Source organism: Uloborus diversus, chromosome 1 (genome assembly GCF_026930045.1).
Source record: "Uloborus diversus isolate 005 chromosome 1, Udiv.v.3.1, whole genome shotgun sequence".
NCBI lineage: Eukaryota > Metazoa > Arthropoda > Arachnida > Araneae > Uloboridae > Uloborus > Uloborus diversus.
The window spans coordinates 242,110,955-242,133,047 of record NC_072731.1 but is presented as its reverse complement, the minus strand read 5'-3'; the positions used below and the strand labels follow the sequence as shown (position 1 = coordinate 242,133,047).

Below are 22,093 nucleotides of genomic sequence, written 5' to 3'. Positions count from 1 at the left end.
CAGTTCCTTATTGTTAGTACAGTAGAATACCTTTATAACGTCGACCTATACAACACAATTCTCTATAAACCGCACAACTTTTCAAAAGTAAACAATAGGTTTTGAAGTTGGAAAAATACCTTTGATTTGCCTAGCAAACATAAAAATTGTTAGGCAAATAAAATTTTTAAACAGTTTTTCATCTTTTCATCTTAATTCGAAGCTTTTAAAAATGAAAATCAGTATTCGCAGTAAAAGAAAATACCAGATGGCTCTTGAAAATGCAGCTGTTATGCAAACCATGAAGCTAGCATGAAGTGCAGGATAATTCACTTTCTTTTGATTATGAATCATATTTATTTGGAAATGATTAATTGTATAATTAGTGCTTTAATGCTCATTGCAGATAAAACTCATTCTGAAGTACTAATATATAGATATATTCTGAATATTAGTTTCAAAATTTGTGAAATGACCTATATAATGTCAAAACATGAATAACGCAAAAGCTCTGGTCCCAAGGTGTGCGTTATAATGGTCTTCTACTGTATTGAATCCACAATGTGAGATATTTGATAGCTCAAAAACTCATTCCTGCACATACTGCCATTTACCTGTCCACAGCAGTATTTTAATACTGTACTATGAACTTTATTTTTGTATTCCATACCTACTTTTTATAGCTGAAATATTTTACTTGTTTTAATGGAAGGTTCATGTATTTAACACCCCCCCTCCCTTAACGCTGTTCAATACACCCAACGTTTTTAATTTATTTCATTATACAGCATGTAGTGAAACATTTCAAACAGTAATAAGCACTCGTAAACTGTAGTAATACTGAACTTTTCAGAACCTTAATTCAAATAATTAATCCTTCAGTTAACCTCAATGGTACATATGCTATTCCAATTTTCTTACACTTTAATAAAAATTCCAGTTTTTCCAGCATGTAAAAAAAAAAAGTACATTTTCAGTTGTTCAAGCTGCCCAGTATAGACACCTTGAACTTTGATTTTCCCTTTTTTGATGCATTAGTTTAGTCAACAGTTCGAAACTTTTTCTTTCTTAAAACAGTGTTGCCTAACCTATTGCTGGCGGGCTATATGTGGCTTGCAAAGCTGATCCATGTGGCCCAATATTATCAATATGACAAATATTAAAGACTAAATTTACTGGAAACTTCTAAAAGAACTGATCATTTGTTTTAAGCTATTTAAATCTCAGGCTAACATGGATATTAGGAAAAATTATTTTAGCAGGGTAGTGGAACCTTGGAACAGCTTACCGGAAGAGGTGGTAATGAGCAAGGGAGTAGATAGATTTAAGAGGGCCATTGATCTTCACTTGGAATTGTTAATTGACTAGGACCAGTCTAGCAGGGCCCAGAGCCTGTTGCTGGTCGTCACTTTTGTATTTGTATCTTCATTCAACATTAAGGCTCATTGTTGCAAATTTGGAGCAAAGTATTAAAATATTGCCTTCTAAAAATCAAGTGGAAATTTTATTAATAAAATAAGCACACAATAATGATAATTCCTAGTTTGTAATTTTCTTTCTCTTTCCAAATTTTCTAATGGTATCTAGAAAAAAATTAAATATATAGTGGACTGTGTCTGAACACTCTCTAACGTGAACACCACGATAATCTAAACACATTTTGATTGTCCCGTCTTAACTCCATAGAATTAACATAGGCTGACCTCTCTGTACTCTGTACACCCAATAATACGAACACCCCAGTATTATGAAAGCTTTTTTTTAACCCCCTTCAATAATTACCTCTCTATATACTGAACACGTTCACAATCAATACTCGGGAATTCCTAGGGACCAAATTGGAAAACCTGAAATACTTTCCCCATTTTATTACAAAGATTGAAGAAGATTAAGACGAAGGAGAGAAGAAAAATTATTTTTGCTGATATTGTTGCATTGCATAATATCATTCAGCTGAGAAATATGAGCCTGAAGTTTCTGCCACTGAACTGCGTATTTCAAGAACATAATAATTGCATCAAGTAGTATTCAAGACACTTCAAGTATGATTACCTACAAGCAATATGCGGTTAGAAACCTTTTCGCATTAAACAATTGCTTGATAACACCTATCTTGCACGAGAATACACAATGCAAAAGCAAATTAAAATTAACCTTTATTTTACAGGTGTTGTACTGATTACCGTTTTGTAATATTTTATAGTTGAATGTTATGTTAAAACATTTTAAATTAAAAATGAAAGAAAGAAATGCAAGAGTTTAGGTTTACTGAGTTTAATTGGACATTACACTTGCTGCCAATCCAAAATTCAGCACCTCTATCTTAAAAAAAGGTATAGCTCGCTTGGCAAAATGCTGAACATAGCCCATTTACATAGTACAGTAGAGAACCAATTATCCGGGAAATTCGGGACCATCGCTATCCCGGATATCTGAATTTCTCGGTTTTCTGGATCGGTAAAAAGCGCTATTGGCTGATTGTTTATGAAGCTTAAATTACTATAATAAATAGTAATATATATTCGAATAAGAGGAAAACAGTTAAGAAATACTTATAAATATCGAAATATTGAAAACTACTAGATGAGAGAAAAATTTAAACACCAAAACTTAAGTTATTCATAAGACCCCTCACAATCAGTTTGAACACCACTTTTTGATATTTTAAAATGAAAGAAAATGAAGGGAAGGGCAAGAAACAAGTTTTTGAAGGTATATGTGCGGTTTTTCTAGTATATAAAAGAATTTTTTTTCATAAACGCATTTTTTTTAAAAATGTTTTGTAAAGATTTTGAGTTTGCGATTACAATAGTTATTGATAACTATTGCTTTTGCATTAAGTTAATATCAATAGAAATTTGATTTATGAGTTTTTGCAGCCTTATTAGTCTTGCGTTTAACGATTTCTAGATTCCCTGATCAACTATCCGGAAAATTCGCGACTCTGGTTTTCGGTGTTTCCTGCACTTTTTCGACGCCATTTACGCTCAAAACGGCTATAATTAAAGGCCATTGAATAAAATATCGCATTGGAATGCGACAATATTCATTTCTTTAGTTTTCAGTTGGAATAAAAATCGAAATCTTCATACTTACGAGTGTACTTTTTAATTCATGAAAATACTTCGGAAATTTTGCCAGGCGTATAATGAATAACCCTTTGAAGTTCGTTTTTGTAAACATTTCCCCGAGTCATACGTGAGTAATATGGTATTTATTAAAAAATCGTTCATATTCTTTTAAGTATTTCAAAAAAAAAAAAAACTTAGTTTTTCCAAAATTGCCAAAAATGTGTATTTTTTAAAAATAGCAGGAAAATCGGACAAAAGTTGCCGGTTTTCTGGTTTCCCGGTTTTCTGGTTCCCGGATAAAAGGTTCTGCACTGTAAAATATATTCATCCATTTCCAGTCTCCCTATATAATGAACACCCCCCCATAATCTGAACACTTTTGTTCGAACCCAAGAGTGTTTAGAATAGAGAGAGTCCACTGTATTTTATCTTTACATGTGTTCCGGCCCGCAAGATTCATCTTAACATGAGGTGTGGCCCAGGCACGTGCGGTGGCTCAAGCGAGTGCCCAAGCAGCTGTAATGTCCAATTGTCTTCATGTTATTACTTATGCTTCATAATATTTGTTTGTAGTATATCTGTGTTTTCCGAGTAAAGCGTATTAATTCTAGTAACGGTCATGTTGAATAGAACATTTCTTTAAGCATCAAAAACAAATATGTAATAAAAAAAACTTTACAACTTTTTGAATTACAAAAATACATTAGTAATCCATATTAGCAACACGTTAAGAAAGCAAATAATGCCCTAAACCGGGGTCGAAAATTGAAGATTAATGGCTTTTCTTTTTGGGTCATTCTACAAAAAACGCGCTTTTTTAGGTCCAGTGTGGTTAGTTTCAAAAATATTTATTTTTAAGCACTTTTTTTATGAGATTTAGAAAAGTATAACAAATTTTGAAAATGATCAATACAAATTAATGATGTTATAAACATTTGTAAATGTTTTCTTCACTGAACGGAGGGATACTTGTATGCCCCCTCTGTTACATGTCCCAACACATTTCTTCCCATGTACTTTTTCATTTATTTACTCAATATAAAAAAATATAACATTTAATAGAGAAATTTAAATCATTTGATGTTTAATATGTTAAAAGAATTATGTTGTAAAATATATAGCATTCATAATCTTTTGAATCACTGTCACAGTATTTCTTGTATCCTCCGTTCAGGATTTAATTAAGTAATAGAATTTCCTATACACCGCAGTACTGGCAGCTCATTAAACAGGTTTAGAATCACAAGTTAGCCCTTTTCAACTCTGGGTCTTCATAGTGAAGCTAAAGAACTTAGTGTGAAAGAATTTCAGCATTATTCTCTTTGAAGTCAAATAGGTCCTTAACTTTGTGTTCTTGAGTTAAAAAGGAAAGAATTGCTTGCATACAAAAAAAAAAAAAAATAGTTTAATTTGAATCACTTTTTTAGAAGTAAATTCTAAATAACATGGTGCGTTAAACCGAAATCAACATAATGATCATAGCAAAACATAAGTATTTGTATCCTCTGTTTCTGTATCCTCCATTACAGTATAGATGTAATGGAGGATATACAATCAGATATGGAGCATACAACTTTCTTTAAAAATCCATTTTAAGAAAGATGTGTACATTTTAATCAGTTCAAATCGTGTTCCTCATACAAGATGCAATGTTTATTTAAATGAAAAGTTTAAAAATAACATTTAAAATATATATTTACTATTCGTAAATATATATTTTAAATGTTACTTGTGTACCCTCCGTTCACATCCAAAATTTTAACTACAAAAGAAAGTTACAAAATAACCAATAAAGAATGTGACTAACTATGTGAGAGTTAAAAGGTGCCTAAAAGGAACAATATAAAGTAACTTTTAAAAAAACTGAAGGTTTTTTTTTTTTTCATGAATTCCAACTTCAAAAAACCTACGTTTTTTCGTATAATGACCCTTTTTATGTTCTGCTGCAGGGTGTTTTATCCAGATTAGCACTCAACTTCCGACTTTTTAGGTTTTCCTCGACTTTCCCATACTAACTAAATAAAATTTCCAGATATTGAACTTACTATTTAAAACGATACATTTTGCTTAAGATATAAAAAAAACTGATATTTTTACTTGAAATAGAAATGTTACAAAAATATTCTAGTTTGAAAAAGGAAAAGGCAATGTTTTATCTCTGACATTTTTGCCAAAAAAGTCTCTCAAAATTTTAAATTTCCCTCGACTGAAGAGGTAAAATTTTCAGAAGTTCCAGGTGGTGGAAAAAAGAATTTTTTCCCAGACGGTTTCTGAAAGATGTATGCACCCAATATTACTTTTCTTTTTGAAAGAAACATATTACTTTTCAATTGTTGAAAAAATGAACAAGTAGCTTTCTCAGTTCATAAGACCAAAAATTATCTAAATTAGTAGAATCATCAATCCACTATAAAATTTTCGTAAGACATGATGTTCGTAATTTATTAAATGAAAATTTTGACAGAAATATGCATTTGGGTGATTCTCCAAAAACCTGACAATTTACAATCACAAACTTTTTTAAAATAAAAAAGCTTAAAAAATCCTGAAAAAAATTATACTTACTCTTTGTTAGGAACTTATTAAGAGAAAAATAGAGGGAACTCACTTTGACTATGCTGCCTCAAAACAAGGAATAAAATCTTCACACACCAGAAAGAGTGACAAGTAGTAAGTTTCATCAAAGGTTATCAAAAATTAATTATAGTAATAAAAAAAAAATAACTGTAACCCAAATCAAAAAGTATCTTATTGCATGACAAAACTAAATCTATGTGAAACCATCCTTAATGGACACTCCCTAATAACGAACATTTCTTCAAGTCCCGGACCCTTTATATAAGATTTTTCCATATTTTTCACTCTAAATATCTTACACTCTGAAAGACAGACAGTTAATTTAATCAAAAAAAAAAAATCTTTTGGACCAGCCACATATTTGGAACAAATCTGAAAGAACCAAAACAAATCCCACTACGCAAGCACTTAATCGGACCAAAGAACATGAGCAAATTGGAAAAAATCTAGAAATTGGTCACTTGAAGCCAGTTTCAAGTGGGTCAACGAATTTAATAGTTCATCAATAAAAATTAATATTGGTTCCTTGTAACTTTTAATCAAATCCAAAAATATCAACAGAAAAAAAAAAAAGGTTAAACAAAACTCCCATTGCATGGCAGCACACTAAAAGAAATCCGTGTAATTTCAAACTTCTTCAGTTCAGTTAGCACATTTAATAACACGTTTATCTTTTTGTTGTAATTTTCATTTCGTTAACATTTTTAATGGTTGATAAGTATTTTTCAGCACTTGTTTTTTCACTCTCACATTTTTAGTTACTTCTCGTTGTTGAATTGAATCGTACTAACTGGAAGGAATGTAACTAAAATCATATCAGTTTGAACACGTTGTTAAACGAATGAAAAAAGATTCGCCTTATTTTATTTTTAACTGAAAAAATTTTGTAAACAGCATTTTTTCTTCTTTGCATGCCCACCATATAAATTACAAACGTAACTAATATTGTATTGGTTTGAACAGCTTGTTGAATGCTTATAAAAAGATTCTTTGCTGTATTTCAATTTATTTTGAACAATTTTTTTTCGTAAGCAGAAATTTTTCTTCTTTCTATGCTCACCATAAATGTGGGGCTCACAATAATCACAATGGCATTTAAATGTTTTGTGTATAACATGTTTGGTCAACTTACACAGGTCCTGTTTGCTTATTTGGACCAGCTGGTAATTTAAGACCAAAATGGTCCTGTCCCAAAGTGGTCTTATTAACCGGAATCGACTGCACTAAAATTTTAAACCAGCAAATTAATAACAATTTTCATACTGAGTTTTATTGTTTATTTCGAATTCTCTAACTTAGAAAAATATTTACCTCATTCTAGAAAGTTGTGCTCTAATTTATCTAAGTCAGAAATTTAAAGCAACTTCATTTACCTATTCGAGCAACATTAAAATTAAAAAATGAATAACCAACAAATCTCTTTTTGAAAGATTCGTCTGAAAAAGAAAAAAAATAATAAAGAAAAAATACATATAGAATTTCTTTCTGCTACCTTTTTTATTTATTGTCTGTCAAATTCAATTTTTTTTTATTTTTTTTTGAATCATAATCTTATTTTTTATCTTATGTTTTGTAAATAAATTCTATTCTACTAAATACAGTAGACCCTCGTTTTACGCAGAGGTTAGTTTCTATGGAAATGCCCCGTAAATTGAGACCTGATACTAGTGTGTTTGATAGGGGTGTGGTTCCGTAGATAACAAAATATTTCATTCTAGTGATGACTCATTGTATAATAAGTTTAATGTGTACTTATAGACTTTTATGCACAACATGCATAAAGAAAACATAAATTTCATGTTCTGTTTATAAAGAGGAACCGACTATGATAGTCTTTTGGCAGTCATTAAAAACATTCCTATGTAATTCTTTGCAGAGCACTAACACATCCATGATCACTTGCGCCATTTCCACGATAGAATTTTCTTTCATTAACAAATCAGAAAGATTTCTATTGTTTAAGAATGACTCAAAATTTACAATGTGAACGTTTTTGGTTGTGCGTCACCGACCTCGGTATCCTCGTTGGTTTTGGCCTCCTTTGTCACTCCTAAAAGCTCTTCTTTCAGTGAGTTCTGAACTGTGTGAGTTTAATAACTTAACTTATAAAAATAGCTCTAGAACCAATCGCATAAAATGTCTCCAGTGGCCCAAGCTCGATTATTAGCACGCCAAAATGCAGTTGATTACGCGTAATCTGCAATCTTTAGGAGTTTGGATTTTGAAAGAGGGGAAAATTTTATCTGTTTGCATTGCCACATCCGCGTAAAACTGAAACTCAATGTAAAATAAAGGTGTCAAATCTTAAACCGCGTACAATCGAAACCGCATAAAATACACCCACGTAAAATGAGGGTCTACTGTCTAGTATTACCAGGGCGTTTTAAATAATGCTAGGAGAATGACTTTTTTTATTGCGCCAGGAGTATGATATTTTCCTTGTAATTTGCCTGTTATGCAAGCCCAGGATTATAATTAAGGTAAATAATGTTATTTTTCTATTTTAAACTCTTAACTCAACTGCACACTATGAGTAAAATTACTTTTTTTTTCTTATTTAACACAAAAATGTTGTCCAGGAGAATGACAGCAAAAATGTTACATACCCGTTTTTGAACTTCAAAGTTTTAGTAAGAACAGAAGACAAATCATATTAACACAATACTCATGAAATTCAACAAAATGGTGATAATAAACGTTGTAATGCAGTAGATCAAAATTTCCTTTTTGAATCTATAATAATTGAACTTATTCCTAGGACAGGAGACTGACATGAAAACCGGGGGACAAACATTAAAATGATGTACCTTGATTATTTCAATAGTTAAATTTAACTGAAGAAGGTTATTTTACACCATTAAGTATGCGTAATTTAGTACCGTAATTTTGGGTAGATAAGCCGCGGCTTATATGTGTTTTAAAGTTGAAATTTAACATTTGCGGCGTATCTGAAGAAATCCCCCCCCCCCCCCCCTTCTTTCTTAGTATTTCTCATGTTTGCACAATCGAGTGGCAGTATTAGAATTCATTCAAATGCTAATAGATTTCTCAAATTGCACCATGAAACATGGTTTGGTCTCATTAAACTTCCTTCAAACCTGCATTGTTGCAGCGATTTCACCGCTGTTTGTTGTTGTTCTTTGCAATGTTGCCAGATTCGCGATGGTACCATATGCTTCACAAGGTTTTCGTTAATGTTCAAGAAATCATTAACTTGTTTGAATCATGTTTTAAAATGTCTCAATGATAACATAAAAAGAAAATCAGTTGATAAAAGAAAAACAATTTTTCTATGTACTACTAAGTATAACACGACAGGGTTCATACCCTTTAGCCAGAAAAAAATTCAAGCACTTTTCAAGTACTTTTCAAGGTAAAAAATTTTGTTTTCAAGGCAATATCATAAATTTGTACTAAAAATATTGTATGCAGATTTCATTTACTACAAACACATAGAAATAAGGCAATAATACAAAAAAGTATAGGAAAGCAAAATTGCTTTTTCTACAACGAGAGATGCTTTGATGAAAGATCTACTGCGTTGAAAGTTTTTCTGAAAATGTTTGAAAAGTTTGGTCATAAAGAGAAGCAGATACCAAAAGGTTTAATTTTGAGGTTTTTCAAAGGTTGCAGCAGTCAGAGGTTTGTATATGTTCTAGAATCAGCAAATTAATACTTAAAAAAAAAACCTTTCATAAGTGCTTTTAACTTTTAAGGGAAGAAACTAAAATATCCAAGTTCAATGGCATTGCCAGAGAGGAGTTTTTGAAGTCACTCCCCCCCCCCCCCCCGGGTTTCAACATTTATTTCCAATGTCTATACAGTGGTTTATTACAATATAAGGGCGGTTAGGACAAAAACACTACCCAGAAAGTTATTTCAGTTTTCACTATTAAGTTCTAAAAATATTAGGTTTGCAAATCATTTATAAGTATGCAAATCAATTATTCGTATGTATTTATTAGCTGTTCAGACAATAAGGCATTTCAACTGTCCTCGAGTAAATTTAAAAATTAGGAAGTAAGAAAAGTTTATGAAAGTCCACAGTCCAGTCTCTACACCTCAAAATATACAAAAGCAGCTTAAGCAGTGATAAATACTGTGAATACAAACTTGAGCCTATTCAGCTTTCATTGATTAACTTGCAATAGACAATAAATGTGCAAGTTCAGATTTATAGAGCCATATTTCGAAATTGAAAAGATTCACAAGAAGTTGACATATATTATGACAAAAGTAGTTTTATTTTGGGAAAAAATGGGTTATTGTTGAAATTAGAATGTAAATTTAGAAAGGCAATAATATTCAGGTGATTTGTGAGTTCATAAAAAATTACCTGAAAGTTTCAAAGAGCAAAATGGGGCGAGGGGGGGGGGGAAATAATTTTTAAAAGTAAGACCCCTATTACTTGAATATACATATGTACAACAACAACTTTTGCTATGCATACAATTCATAAAAAAATTTATTAAGTCAAAATATTTTGCATAGAAATACCATGCCCAGTGCCTGTTGATAACCAGCAACAGGCACTGGGCCTAGCTAGGCTTGTACTGGTCAATTTATTAGATCCAAATGAAGATGAATGACCCTCCTTAAGCTATCTACCTTTTTGCTGATTAAAGCCTCTTTCGGTAAGCTCCAAGTACCCACAACCTTAATAAAGTAGTAATTTTGAACATTTGAGGAAAAGGAGAAAATTGGAGATATAGGGAGGTAAAAGCATAAAAACGAACACTACTGGATTTCAAGTGAATAATCATAACACAACCACCCCTGTTATACACCTTATTTATTTTAGCAGACATAAAAAAATGATGTACTTATAAATAAAATTATATAAATCAACTTTATATTTAAAATACAAACTTAAAGTTAATTTGTTAGGTGCTCAACTGCTGAAATTTAAATTTTTTAAAAAAAATCTGCTATGACCAAAAATTAGGTAAAGATAATCATTCAAAATTGCAAAAAATAAATTAGCAAATAATTAAACAAGACCAAGGTAATGAATTCTTTAACTCTTTAGTTATTAAAATAAAAAATAAAATAAGCTAATCTGATGTAGCAGTGTCAAAATAACTACTAATTGTCAAAAATATAAAAATATTCACAAAATGCAAAAGGATTGAAATCTCAAACAAGGGAAGCAAATTTTCGCGAATTAAGTTTAATGTTGTCATGTTTCCCATAAAATAAACTTATATTTTACTGAAATTAAACATAAAATATGCTAATCTACGGTAGCAAATATGAAAATAACATCCGATTAGTGAATATATTTAAATATTTGCAAGATGCAAAAAGATTGAAATTTCAAACACGAGAAGCAATTTTTCGCAAAGTCCGAGTTCGTTCGACGTGGCACGTTTCCCATGAAATAAATTTATTTGTTTTTTTATTAAAATTAAACAAAAAATATACTAATCTAAGGTAGCATATGCGAAACTAACATTTGATTAGCCAAAATATTTAAATATTTGCAGGATGCAAAAAGATTGAAATTTCAAACACAAGAGCAATTTTCCGCAAAACCCGAGTAAGGTCAATGTTTTCATGGTTTCCAAATTAATTTCTTTGTTAATTAATGAAATAATAAACAAAAAATAAACTAATCTAAGGTACCATATGTCAAAATATCTTTCGGTTGTAAAAAACATCAAAATATTTACAAGATGCAAAAGGATTGAAATCCCAAACACGGAAGCAATTTTTCGCGATGTTGTATACTGAACACATGTTCAGAAAATTGCATTGGTGAAATACTTTTTTAAAACTTCTAAGCACAATTCGTTGATTTTTGGGAGAATTTAAGCACTAAGAAACTTTTTCAAGGTTTTAAAACTCTTTCAAGGTTTTCAAGCACTTGAAAATGAAGTTTTTTTTTTTCAAGCACTTTTCAAGGTTTTTCAAGGGCGTACGAACCCTGCACGATGATTCAAAACTTTTCATCCAACCAAATGTAGATGTAAGCATCTGGCAACACTAGTTTTTTACATAACCGTAGCGTTTCCCAATCTTCTCTTTTTTGCACAAAGTTCACTCCATTACAAACACTATCAAGTGTAGTCCCTTGTTACAGTTTTGTTCCTACTATAATAAATGATTGCATCCATATATATAAAGCGAGAGAGATAGAGAGGGGAGGGGGGGCACCATGTTTTGCTACGCTCTTTGCAGGGTATACGATGGGGTGGCTTATTCGATGAACTTTTGTTTTTAGTTGGCGAATGATTGTACGTGCGGCATATAGGGCGGCTCAGCTACCCGAAATTACGGTACTACAAATTAAATTTGTGGAATGTCGATACATTTTTAAAAAATAGTTTGAGTATATTTGAGAAACAAATGGGGACACGCCCAAAAAGTGACTTCCTGGTTATTCAAAAATTTTTATAGGCAAAAATAAATGATTACTGTTTTAATAAGAAAGAAATAACTTTTCCGATGTTATTCCAAACTATTAAGAAGAAAAAAAACTGAGGTCAAACAATCCTTGTGTTAGGCTCCTGGGACATAATATTGTTAGGATTTTGGAGAATCACCGATTTGTTTAAATGGGTTTATTTTCAAACTGACATTTCAAAAGAAAGTTGCCTTTTTTATTATGAAGTAAAGTTTATTACATGCACTTGTATACACGTACGTACATATATATACTCACATTAAATAAATATGTTGCAATTTTTACTTGAAAGTACCACTAATTGATAATGATATACTAATTCTGGTCTGTATTTACAGAATTAGTACGACAAGTACTAAGTAAATACTTTGCTGCAAAGTGAAATTACACTTTTCTACATCTTGCATTACAAAATAAGTGTTTTCATAAGGGGGAAACTGAACATAAAAAAGTTATTTAAACACAAAAAAAGCATGGGAATGTACGTAACTTTGTGCTAGAAACCTCAAAATTTTTAATTTTTTCCCCATGTAGAATTAAACTTTTAAGGAAAAACAGATTTGTCTCCAAAATTTCCATAGTTTTCAGACCAGTCCCCATCTTTCCCAACTTTAAACTAAAATTCCCCCCTCCCGACTTTTTCAGGTTTTTCAAGATCTGGAAAAAAGTTCTCGACTTAAACAATGAAAAGGCATCCTATCTATTACAATGAAAAAGATATTAGTGCAGCAAGAGCAACACTTAGATACCTTTATCTCCTTCTAGGATACATATGTATCACATTTTGAAAGCATAAAACCTTACCTGGAATGAAAAACTTCCACCAGGAACAGGATTTCCTCCAAATTTAATATTTATTGTGTAATCGCCTACTTCTTTGACGGAATAAAATATTGAGAAAGTGCCATCGCCATTATCATCAACTTGAATGTCAACATCGCCAGTTGTATTAGTGCTAGTAACATGACATGTTACAGAGCCTGTGCCAGCTTGATCAGCATTGACAGTCACACAGTACTCATCATTGATAGAAACTTTTTCTTGGACACCCTCTACACAAAAAGAAAAATTTACAAATATGTTTAAAAATTTAAAATAGCAAACTAACGTTACAATCTATTTCAAATAATAATAACAATAATATCTTGCAAAAATATTTTAAACATTTGTTCATGTAAAACGTTCATCTTCCATTGCTTTTTAGCAGTCAAAAGTGTATAGCCGTCTTTTTAGTCGCAAAAGGTAGCATTTTTCATTAACTTATCAGTTATGTATATAATTTAAAAAAAAAACAGTTCTCCATATTTTCACTTCCTCATATATAACTTATCCTGATTACAGAAAATAGTTTGTGTTTCATAAAAATGAAATGACTGAGCTGGGGGGGAGAGGTGAAGGGGATGTAAGATTCAATCAGTTTGTGATATCTACAACATAATTAACATAATTTTCTATTTTTAGAAGAAAAAAATACAAAAAGAAATGAATTTGGATAGATAAACTATATTTTGAAGGTTTTGATCTCTTAAAATTTAGCAGTTGCTTGCTTAAACAATTCTTAAGAGAGTTGTTTACAATATTGTGAAACATACTAATAAAAATCTAACTTATTAAAACCGTTGTCATACATTTAAAGCCTCTGTAACCAACTAGTCCAACAAAATCAAAAATTATGATTTGATCGACTTCTAAATTGGGCAGATATTGGTAAAACTACATTTGAACTGCAGTACAATCCCAACATTATTACTATTCAACATTGACTAATTAATTCAAATTTAAAATGCAAGGTTATTGAACCAATTTTGGATTTACAGAAAAAGTCAAAATTTTTATTTATCAGTATGCATACACGTAATAATCTAAGTGATTTTTTAATAAATTCAAATTAATCAAATGATTATAGATTACCTGTTATTTTGCATTTATCAGCTTGTCCAACTGCATAACTGTTTACAGTGACAGGACAGTTGGGTACTTCTTTGCCACCATATTTTACAGAAATAGTATGAGGTCCCACATCTTCTGGCACATATTTCACTTTATGTGTACCATCTCTATTGTCAATTACTTGAGATTTGAGAGGCTTGCCATCTGGTCTCTGAAAAGATTTTTTTTTTACTAGAGCATAAATCAAATTATGCTTAATAGGTAATTAAAATTGGCAATGACTAGTGCAGATTATTGGAATATTCATTGGAAAAAAAAAGTTTCATTTTAAATCACATTTATGTCATTTTAAAACATTGTAAAATCCCTCTTCTTTATCTTTACTAATAATAAAGCAGTAAGTCTCTCTGTCCGGAGGATGTCTGTAGGATGTCTGTAGGATGTCCGTAGGATGTCTGTGACGTGCATAGCGCTTAAACCGTTCGGCCGATTTTCATGAAATTTGGCACAAAGTTAGTATGTAGCATGGGGGTGTGCACCTCGAAGCGATTTTTCGAAAATTCGATGTGGTTCTTTTTTTATTCAAATTTTAAGAAAAAAAAAACTATCATAAATTACGAAATTATCATAACGTGGAATCGTAACATGGGCACAAGCCAATTGGCGAGATACGAAATTATCATAACGTGGAACTGTAACGTCGGTACAAGCCAATTGGCGAGAAAATTCACCATACATCATTTGTAAATATACAAGCGAACCAAAAGACCTTTAATTTTTCTATTACGGGCGAAGCCGTGCGGGTGCCACTAGTTAATAATAAAGCAGAAAGTCTCTCTGTCCGGAGGATGTCTGTAGGATGTCTGTGACGCGCATAGCGCCTAAACCGTTCGGCCGATTTTCATAAAATTTGGCACAAAGTTAGTATGTAGCATGGGGGTGTGCACCTCGAAGCGATTTTTAGAAAATTCGATGTGGTTCTTTTTTTATTCCAATTTTAAGGAAAAAAAAGCTATCATAAATTACGAAATTATCATAACGTGGAACCGTAACATGGGCACAAGCCAATTGGCGAGATACGAAATTATCATAACGTGGAACTGTAACGTCGGTACAAGCCAATTGGCGAGAAAATTCACCATACATCATTTGTAAATATACAAGCGAACCAAAAGACCTTTAATTTTTCTATTACGGGCGAAGCCGTGCGGGTGCCACTAGTTAATAATAAAGCAGAAAGTCTCTCTGTCCGGAGGATGTCTGTAGGATGTCTGTGACGCGCATAGCGCCTAAACCGTTCGGCCGATTTTCATAAAATTTGGCACAAAGTTAGTATGTAGCATGGGGGTGTGCACCTCGAAGCGATTTTTAGAAAATTCGATGTGGTTCTTTTTTTATTCCAATTTTAAGGAAAAAAAAGCTATCATAAATTACGAAATTATCATAACGTGGAACCGTAACATGGGCACAAGCCAATTGGCGAGATACGAAATTATCATAACGTGGAACTGTAACGTTGGTACAAGCCAATTGGCGAGAAAATTCACCATACATTATTTGTAAATATACAAGCGAACCAAAAGACCTTTAATTTTTCTATTACGGGCGAAGCCGTGCGGGTGCCACTAGTAATGAATATATCACTAGATGCTGTTAGCTTGCCTCACAGAACACTTGAACTTTAAATAATGCATTCAGAAAACCAAATACAGTAGAGCGCCGATTATCCGAACTCCAATTAACCGAACTTCCAATTATCCGAACCGTGTTTTTCGCCTTTTAAAATTTTTTAACCGAACTTCCAATTATCCGAACCGTGTTTTTCACCTTTTAAAATTTTTTAACCGAACTTCCAATTATCCGAACCGTGTTTTTCGCCTTTTAAAATTTTTTTCCGAACTTTATGCGAACGGCATATTTTTCATCCAAAACCTAATTTTTTTTTCTGTCCTTTCCAACCAAGCTTTCAATTACGTACGTACTCTTTTTTTCACTCTGTTATCTATCTTTTTTCTTTTCTTTCTTGGCATACAAATTTTAATCCGGAAACTGCAAGGTATTTTTGGGGAGTTTTGTTAGTGGGAAGAGAGAACACAAAAGGTTTGAAGAAAGGGGTTGAGAAACCAAGGTCAAAGCACAAAATTCCTGTTTGCATTCTTCTCCCCCCACCCTCGCTGTGGACACGTGGGGAAAAACTGGTTTGTGTGACGTATCTACGTTGACAAAGTGAGTTGCTCAGAATCATGTGCTCTGCTTTTTTTAGAGTTTGTTATCGTCGATATCGGTTGCTAGCCGCTGTTAATTCTTGTTGTTAATAGAGTTGTTAGTGGTTGTTACTAAAGGTTTCTTGATAGCGGTTGTTGATTGCACCAACGATCTAGCTCATTTCTTTTTCTGCAACGAAGGTGAAAAGATGTCTGGAAAGCGAAAAAGAGTTGTTCTTTCGCTAGGAGACAAAGGAAAGATATTGAAGAGGCTGAAAAATAATGAAGCCGCTTCAAAATTAGCAGCGGAGTTTGGTGTAGGAAAGTCTACAATATCAGATATAAAAAAGAATGAAGAATCAATTATGAAGTATTAAACGGGACTTGAAAGTGAGCAAGGAAGCTTAGATAGAAAATCGATGAAAAAATCCTTTGATGATAAAGTAGATAAAGCTTTGCACGTGTGGTTTTTGCAGAAACGCTCATCTGGTCATCCCATTTCTGGACCCTTATTATGTGAGAAGGCACTATTTTTCAACGAAAAGTTGAATGGAGAAAATACTAATACATTTCAAGCAAGCTCTGGGTGGCTTAGAAATTTTAAGCTACGGCATGGTATACGCGAAATCGGATTGCATGGTGAAAAATTATCTGCATCTACAGAGTCTGCTACGAAATTCGTAAAAGAATTTATTGAATTTGTAAAATCAGAAAAATACGAAGAAGAATTTATTTACAATGCAGATGAGACCGGCCTGTTTTGGAGATCTTTACCCCGAAAAACATTAGCATCTGGGTTCGAAAAAAGTGCTTCTGGAACTAAATTAAACAAAGAAAGAATCACAGTTCTTAATTGCGCAAATGCAACCGGTAACCATCGAATACCATTGTTCGTGATAGGACATTCAAAGAAGCCTCGATGTTTTAATAATTGGAAAAATCTGCCTGTAATTTACACTTCTCAAAGGAAGGCTTGGATGACATCAGAAGGTTTCATTGATTGGTATGATCACACATTCATTCCTAAAGTTAAGACACATCAAGAAGATATGAAGAAAGAGGGCAGAGTACTCCTACTTCTTGATAATGCACCTTCACATCCGTGTGCAGATACCCTTGAACGGGAAAATGGGAAGTTCCGAGTAAAGTTTTTGCCACCTAATGTTACATCACTGATGCAACCCATGGATCAGAGTGTAATAGAGACATTTAAGCGCTTTTATAGAAAGTAAATGTTGAGAAAGATGCTTCTATCAGAAGACACTGAAGAGCCTGATTCCCAGAATGCCAAAAACATTAATTTAAAAGATTGTTGCATTATGGCTGCCGATTCCTGGAAGCTTGTAAAATCATCAACGTTAAAAAATGCCTGGAATAAAATTTTAAACAGGGAAAAAATTGATACTGGAGCAGAAGCATCTGATAAGGAAAACGAGGAGTGTAAAACTATAAAAGAGATGGGAAGAATCCTAAATTATGAGGAAAAAGAAATTAATGAGTGGCTAAATTGTGACATGCAAGACCCTGGATATCAGATTTTAAATGACAATGAGATTGTGGCTGAGATTGAAGGCGAAAATGAAGAAAATAAAAATGAAATTGAAAATGAATGCTCTGAAAATGACCCAGGTCCATCACATAGCGAAGACTTTGAATGCTTGGAAAAAGCTATGAAATGGCTCGAAAGGCAGAAAGACGCTAATCCTATTCAAGCAATGCATTTAAGAAGCATTAGAGATATGGCAGCATTGAAAAGAATGTCTTCTTTGAAGCAAGAAAAAATCAAAAGCTTTTTTACTTAAATTATAATCTTTTTAAAAAAAAGACAAAAAAAAGTTAAAAAAATGAAAAAAAGACAAAAAAAATGTTTAAAAAATGAAAAAAAGACAAAAAAAAAACATTTTTAAACACGCCAGCACTAACAGTGTTGCCAGTCCTAAGCCTGGATAAAGTGTGAAGGTTTTTGTATAGATAGGGATATCCTTTAAATTGTCTGTCCAATTATCCGAACTTTTGCTTATCCGAACTAGGGTCGGTCCCGACGTGTTCGGATAATCGGCGCTCTACTGTACAAATTCTATTTGATATTTTTTAAATATCAATGTGGAAGTCATTTTCCTGGACTATTCCATTGCTTCACTTATATAAATTTTTGATTATGGTAAATATTTCAAAAATTCTTATTTCAAGGCATGTTTATTAAATTATCTTCAGTAGCAGAAAACATGCTTTTGTTATACATAAGTGTCCAATTGGGACTCACTACAGTTGAATCTTTGGTACAGATTTAAAAACTCATCCATTGTAAAAGATGCAGATTGCTTTTAACAGATTAAAAAGTCAACAAAGGCACTGGGAAAATATTTACAAATGCCAAACGTTAGCACCTAAGCCATTAGTTCACTAGTTTTCCAGTACTTTTTGACAGTGTCCTCATTTTGAGATATCACAATAACACTTTCAATTGTTCAAAAGTCATAGGTTGTTTTGAGCCACATAAAGAACATTCTGGGGAATCAAGTACACCGATTCTATAGAGATGGTTTCGTAAACAGTCGTGTCCAGCTAGACCTCTAAAGAGAGCCACTACAGTCTTGCTTGGGTAACTAGGATATGTTCCGTTTTCCCCCAGAGTCCTCCATCTCTTAAGAGCATGTTGCATCAGATCTTGCTGTGGATTTTTCCTGAGTGTCAAGTTAATGAACAATTTAGTCATGCGGAAGTAAAGAGGACAATTCATACATTGCTCTACCAAAGCTTCTTTACAAGTCTATTCTTCAGCTTTTGTTTTGAGTTAGCTCACGAAGAAAAACATCGTGACTCGTGTTTCTTTCATTACTGCCAAAACTAATTACAGGTTTTCTCCGATTCCTGCCTGATGATCAGTTGTAGGTCAGAAAATCAGCGCATGCAAAGAAAGATAACTTTAGAGAAAAAGCATTTTGAAAGACGCCAATTACTGTTTTTTTTTTTAAATTTTTGAAGGACTTAAAAGCACTTGTAGTGACTAAATGTTAACCAATTCCTACCCAAACCTCCCCTCTCTCTAGTACAAGCCTTATCAACTTTCTATGTCATCAGTGATTGATGGTCTTAGCTTAGTGAGGGAGACCGGTTCAAAGAGAGTCAGCCTACTTGTTTTCCCCTCGCCCCCCACTGGTTCAAAAAGAAATAATGTTGAACGTTATAAAAGAAATGCAAGAGGGTATTTTATCACGACCCCACAATTTATCACCTCCTTCGTAATTAATTGTCAACTTGCCATGCATATCTGACAAATTTTGTGTCATTTATTTAGAATCTCTTCTACAGTAGAACTTCGTATATCTGGATTTACTGGGACCAAAAACAATTTGGATAATCCGGATTGTGTAGCTAATAAAGCAAATCCTTAAATAAGTAGATTTAGGTTTATTACAAAAAAAAACATTTGGTAAGATAATTTCCTAGAATTGCTTAGAAGACATTGAAAAATATCAAAGCAATTTTTCACATAATTTCTTAAAGAATTGGTCCACTGTCTTCTGGTTCAAATTTTTAACTTTTGAAAGCAGGGTCACGAAAGCACTTTATCTTTAATGAATAAAAATGAAAAGCAAATGCTTAGGGTACTTTTAGTTACACTCTTGTTGTAATTTACAGTGATGCATGTTAGCATAAGATTTTTTTTAAAGGCTACAAGTTTTACCTAGACAACTCGGAGATCCCGACAAGTGAGAGACGGATAAACGAGGATCTACTGCACTTAAGAGCCAGGAGTCCCTTGGCGAGGATCCATGAAGCCTGGACTCTCCCCAAAATGAGAATGAAAATTCAAAAATAAAAATATTCTTTTTTCACACTTAATTTCTCAACTTTGATGACCTACGAAAACTCTGAGTAGATACAGTTATATATAATATATATCGGACCCTCTCCAAAATGAGATCCTGGGTACCCCACTATAAAGAATTTATTTTTTAAAAAAACAGCCTACATTTCAAGGGCCTATGACAAAAAAAAAAAGTCTGTTGTTCAGAGATGCCCATCATTAAAACCATCTTAAAAAAATGATGAAAAATCTTACTTTAATTGTAACATCCAAATTGGCTTGGCCAGCTTCTTTCGTGTCAATAGTAAATTCAACTGGGAGACTTGCTGGCACTTTACTCTGTAAGCCAGGTCCAGACAGTTTGACTTTTTCTGGTTCCACTGCAGGTTTTACTTTCATCTGAAATGGACTGCAGGATGGGATATTTTAAAAATTATTTCAAAAAGTGCGCACACTACTCTATAAAATCGCAAATAAAAGAATTTTTACATTTTAGTTAATTAAAGTAACTTTGGAATGTTTCCTTCAAAATAACATGAATGAGCTACACAGATTATCAACTTTTTATAGCAACTCCAATAATAAAAATAAGTTAAGAATAGCTTAAAAAACTGGTCAAGAGTATTGCTCTGATTAAAAACATTATCAGTTTTAATTTTTTTAAGAACTTAGTCTAAGCGGTTGCAAAATTTTCAAGATCATAAAAAGATTTTACTGGGAGTAAATCTATTGCTTTAATAGTTAATTCATAAATAACTAATAAGGGCAGTTCTCAAAAGTTGGGAGCAAACACAGACCTAAACTTTGAAGCTTTAACACCAAATAACTTATTTTAATTCACTTTAATATTTTTGAGTAAAAATATATAATATTGTATAGAGACAAGAATTGACATAAATTATGGGAAAAAAATGCTTTTCAACTACCCTTTTAAAAAATGTTTTCTTTGCTAAAAGGCACAATTTTTTGGACATTCAAAACCTTAACTGAGCAAATGTACCATCAAAAAAAAAAAAATTTCATAAGCTTCAAAAAAAAAAAAAAAAAAAAAAAAAGTTAAGGGTATAAATCTCAAACTGGATAATTTTTTTGATACATTTTTTCACAAATTACAAAAGTAAACACAAATTTATTTTCTAAATGATTTTAGAAAAAAAGTAAGTTGGAAGTTTGATGTATGTCCAAAAGTTATGATCTGGACAATGCTATTACTTGAAAACTAAATATATGATTTATACGTTTTAAAGTTTATTTTTCGATAATCAAAATCAATTTTTAATTATTTTAAAGTGTTTTCATATGCTTTTATGCAGTATCTTAGAAGCAAAATCATTTTTCTTAAAAATACATGTGAGATGTCAAAATTGCGTTATGATCTAGACGCCGATAATTCAGTCCATTTATTCATTATTATAATTGATCTACTGTCTTATAACCTTAATAAAAAAAGGTTGTAATGTTGATTTCTTTAATCCATTAGTTTTTTACATAATTAATATGTTTTGCATTGAACATTACATACATAATAGTAGAAACACAACTGTGCGATCCTAACAAACGCATTTAAGTAAACAAAACGGCGGCAGCTCATAACCCTGCAACATTTCGAACATGGTTATCGGTTATTTTACTGATATTTTGGATAAAATGCTTTTAAATTACGACACATAAATGGACTTCTAAACAGCAATTATTTAATAAATAGTTCTTCAATGTTCTAATATTTAGGTATTTCTTTTCACAAAAATCGCCAAGCAAACCCAGATTGGAGACAACTTACAGCGTACCATAAGCAAAGAGTTACCAGCAGGAAATTCCCGTTTTCGCCAAATGTGCCAGTTTTGGCGATTTTATCACCTGCACTGGCAAAATGGATGGGTTTTTTTGCATTCTGCGAAACCATAACAACATTTTATTACTTAAAGACAAGTATATAAAGTCATTTAAGTTCTTCATTAATCCTCTATTTTTAATTGCAGAATTTAAAAAATAAATAAAATTTTCATTGGAAAGTTCGAAAATTGTGAAACTTACATTATGATGATGTCCAAAATCTATTACCTACTGGACAACTATGTCCAAAATCTGTTGCCTACAGACCGATCATTAAATTTGCTATTTAATAATTTTTATAAATACTTGCTGTCTTTTTATG

At 32.1% G+C, this 22,093-nt stretch overlaps 1 protein-coding gene across 1 annotated transcript in view; it reads right to left on the bottom strand.

Annotated features, from left to right (window-relative positions):
* The window catches only part of LOC129234215 (filamin-A-like), a 195,353-nt gene that overhangs the window by 86,019 nt on the left and 87,241 nt on the right, over positions 1-22,093 (bottom strand). Inside the window, exons 20-22 of the mRNA XM_054868138.1 lie at positions 20,194-20,347; positions 13,945-14,134; positions 12,838-13,085 (exon numbers count right to left, since the gene is read on the bottom strand). Of these exons, the coding sequence (XP_054724113.1) occupies positions 12,838-13,085; positions 13,945-14,134; positions 20,194-20,347 (592 nt within the window). The remainder of the gene's footprint in view (positions 1-12,837; positions 13,086-13,944; positions 14,135-20,193; positions 20,348-22,093) is intronic.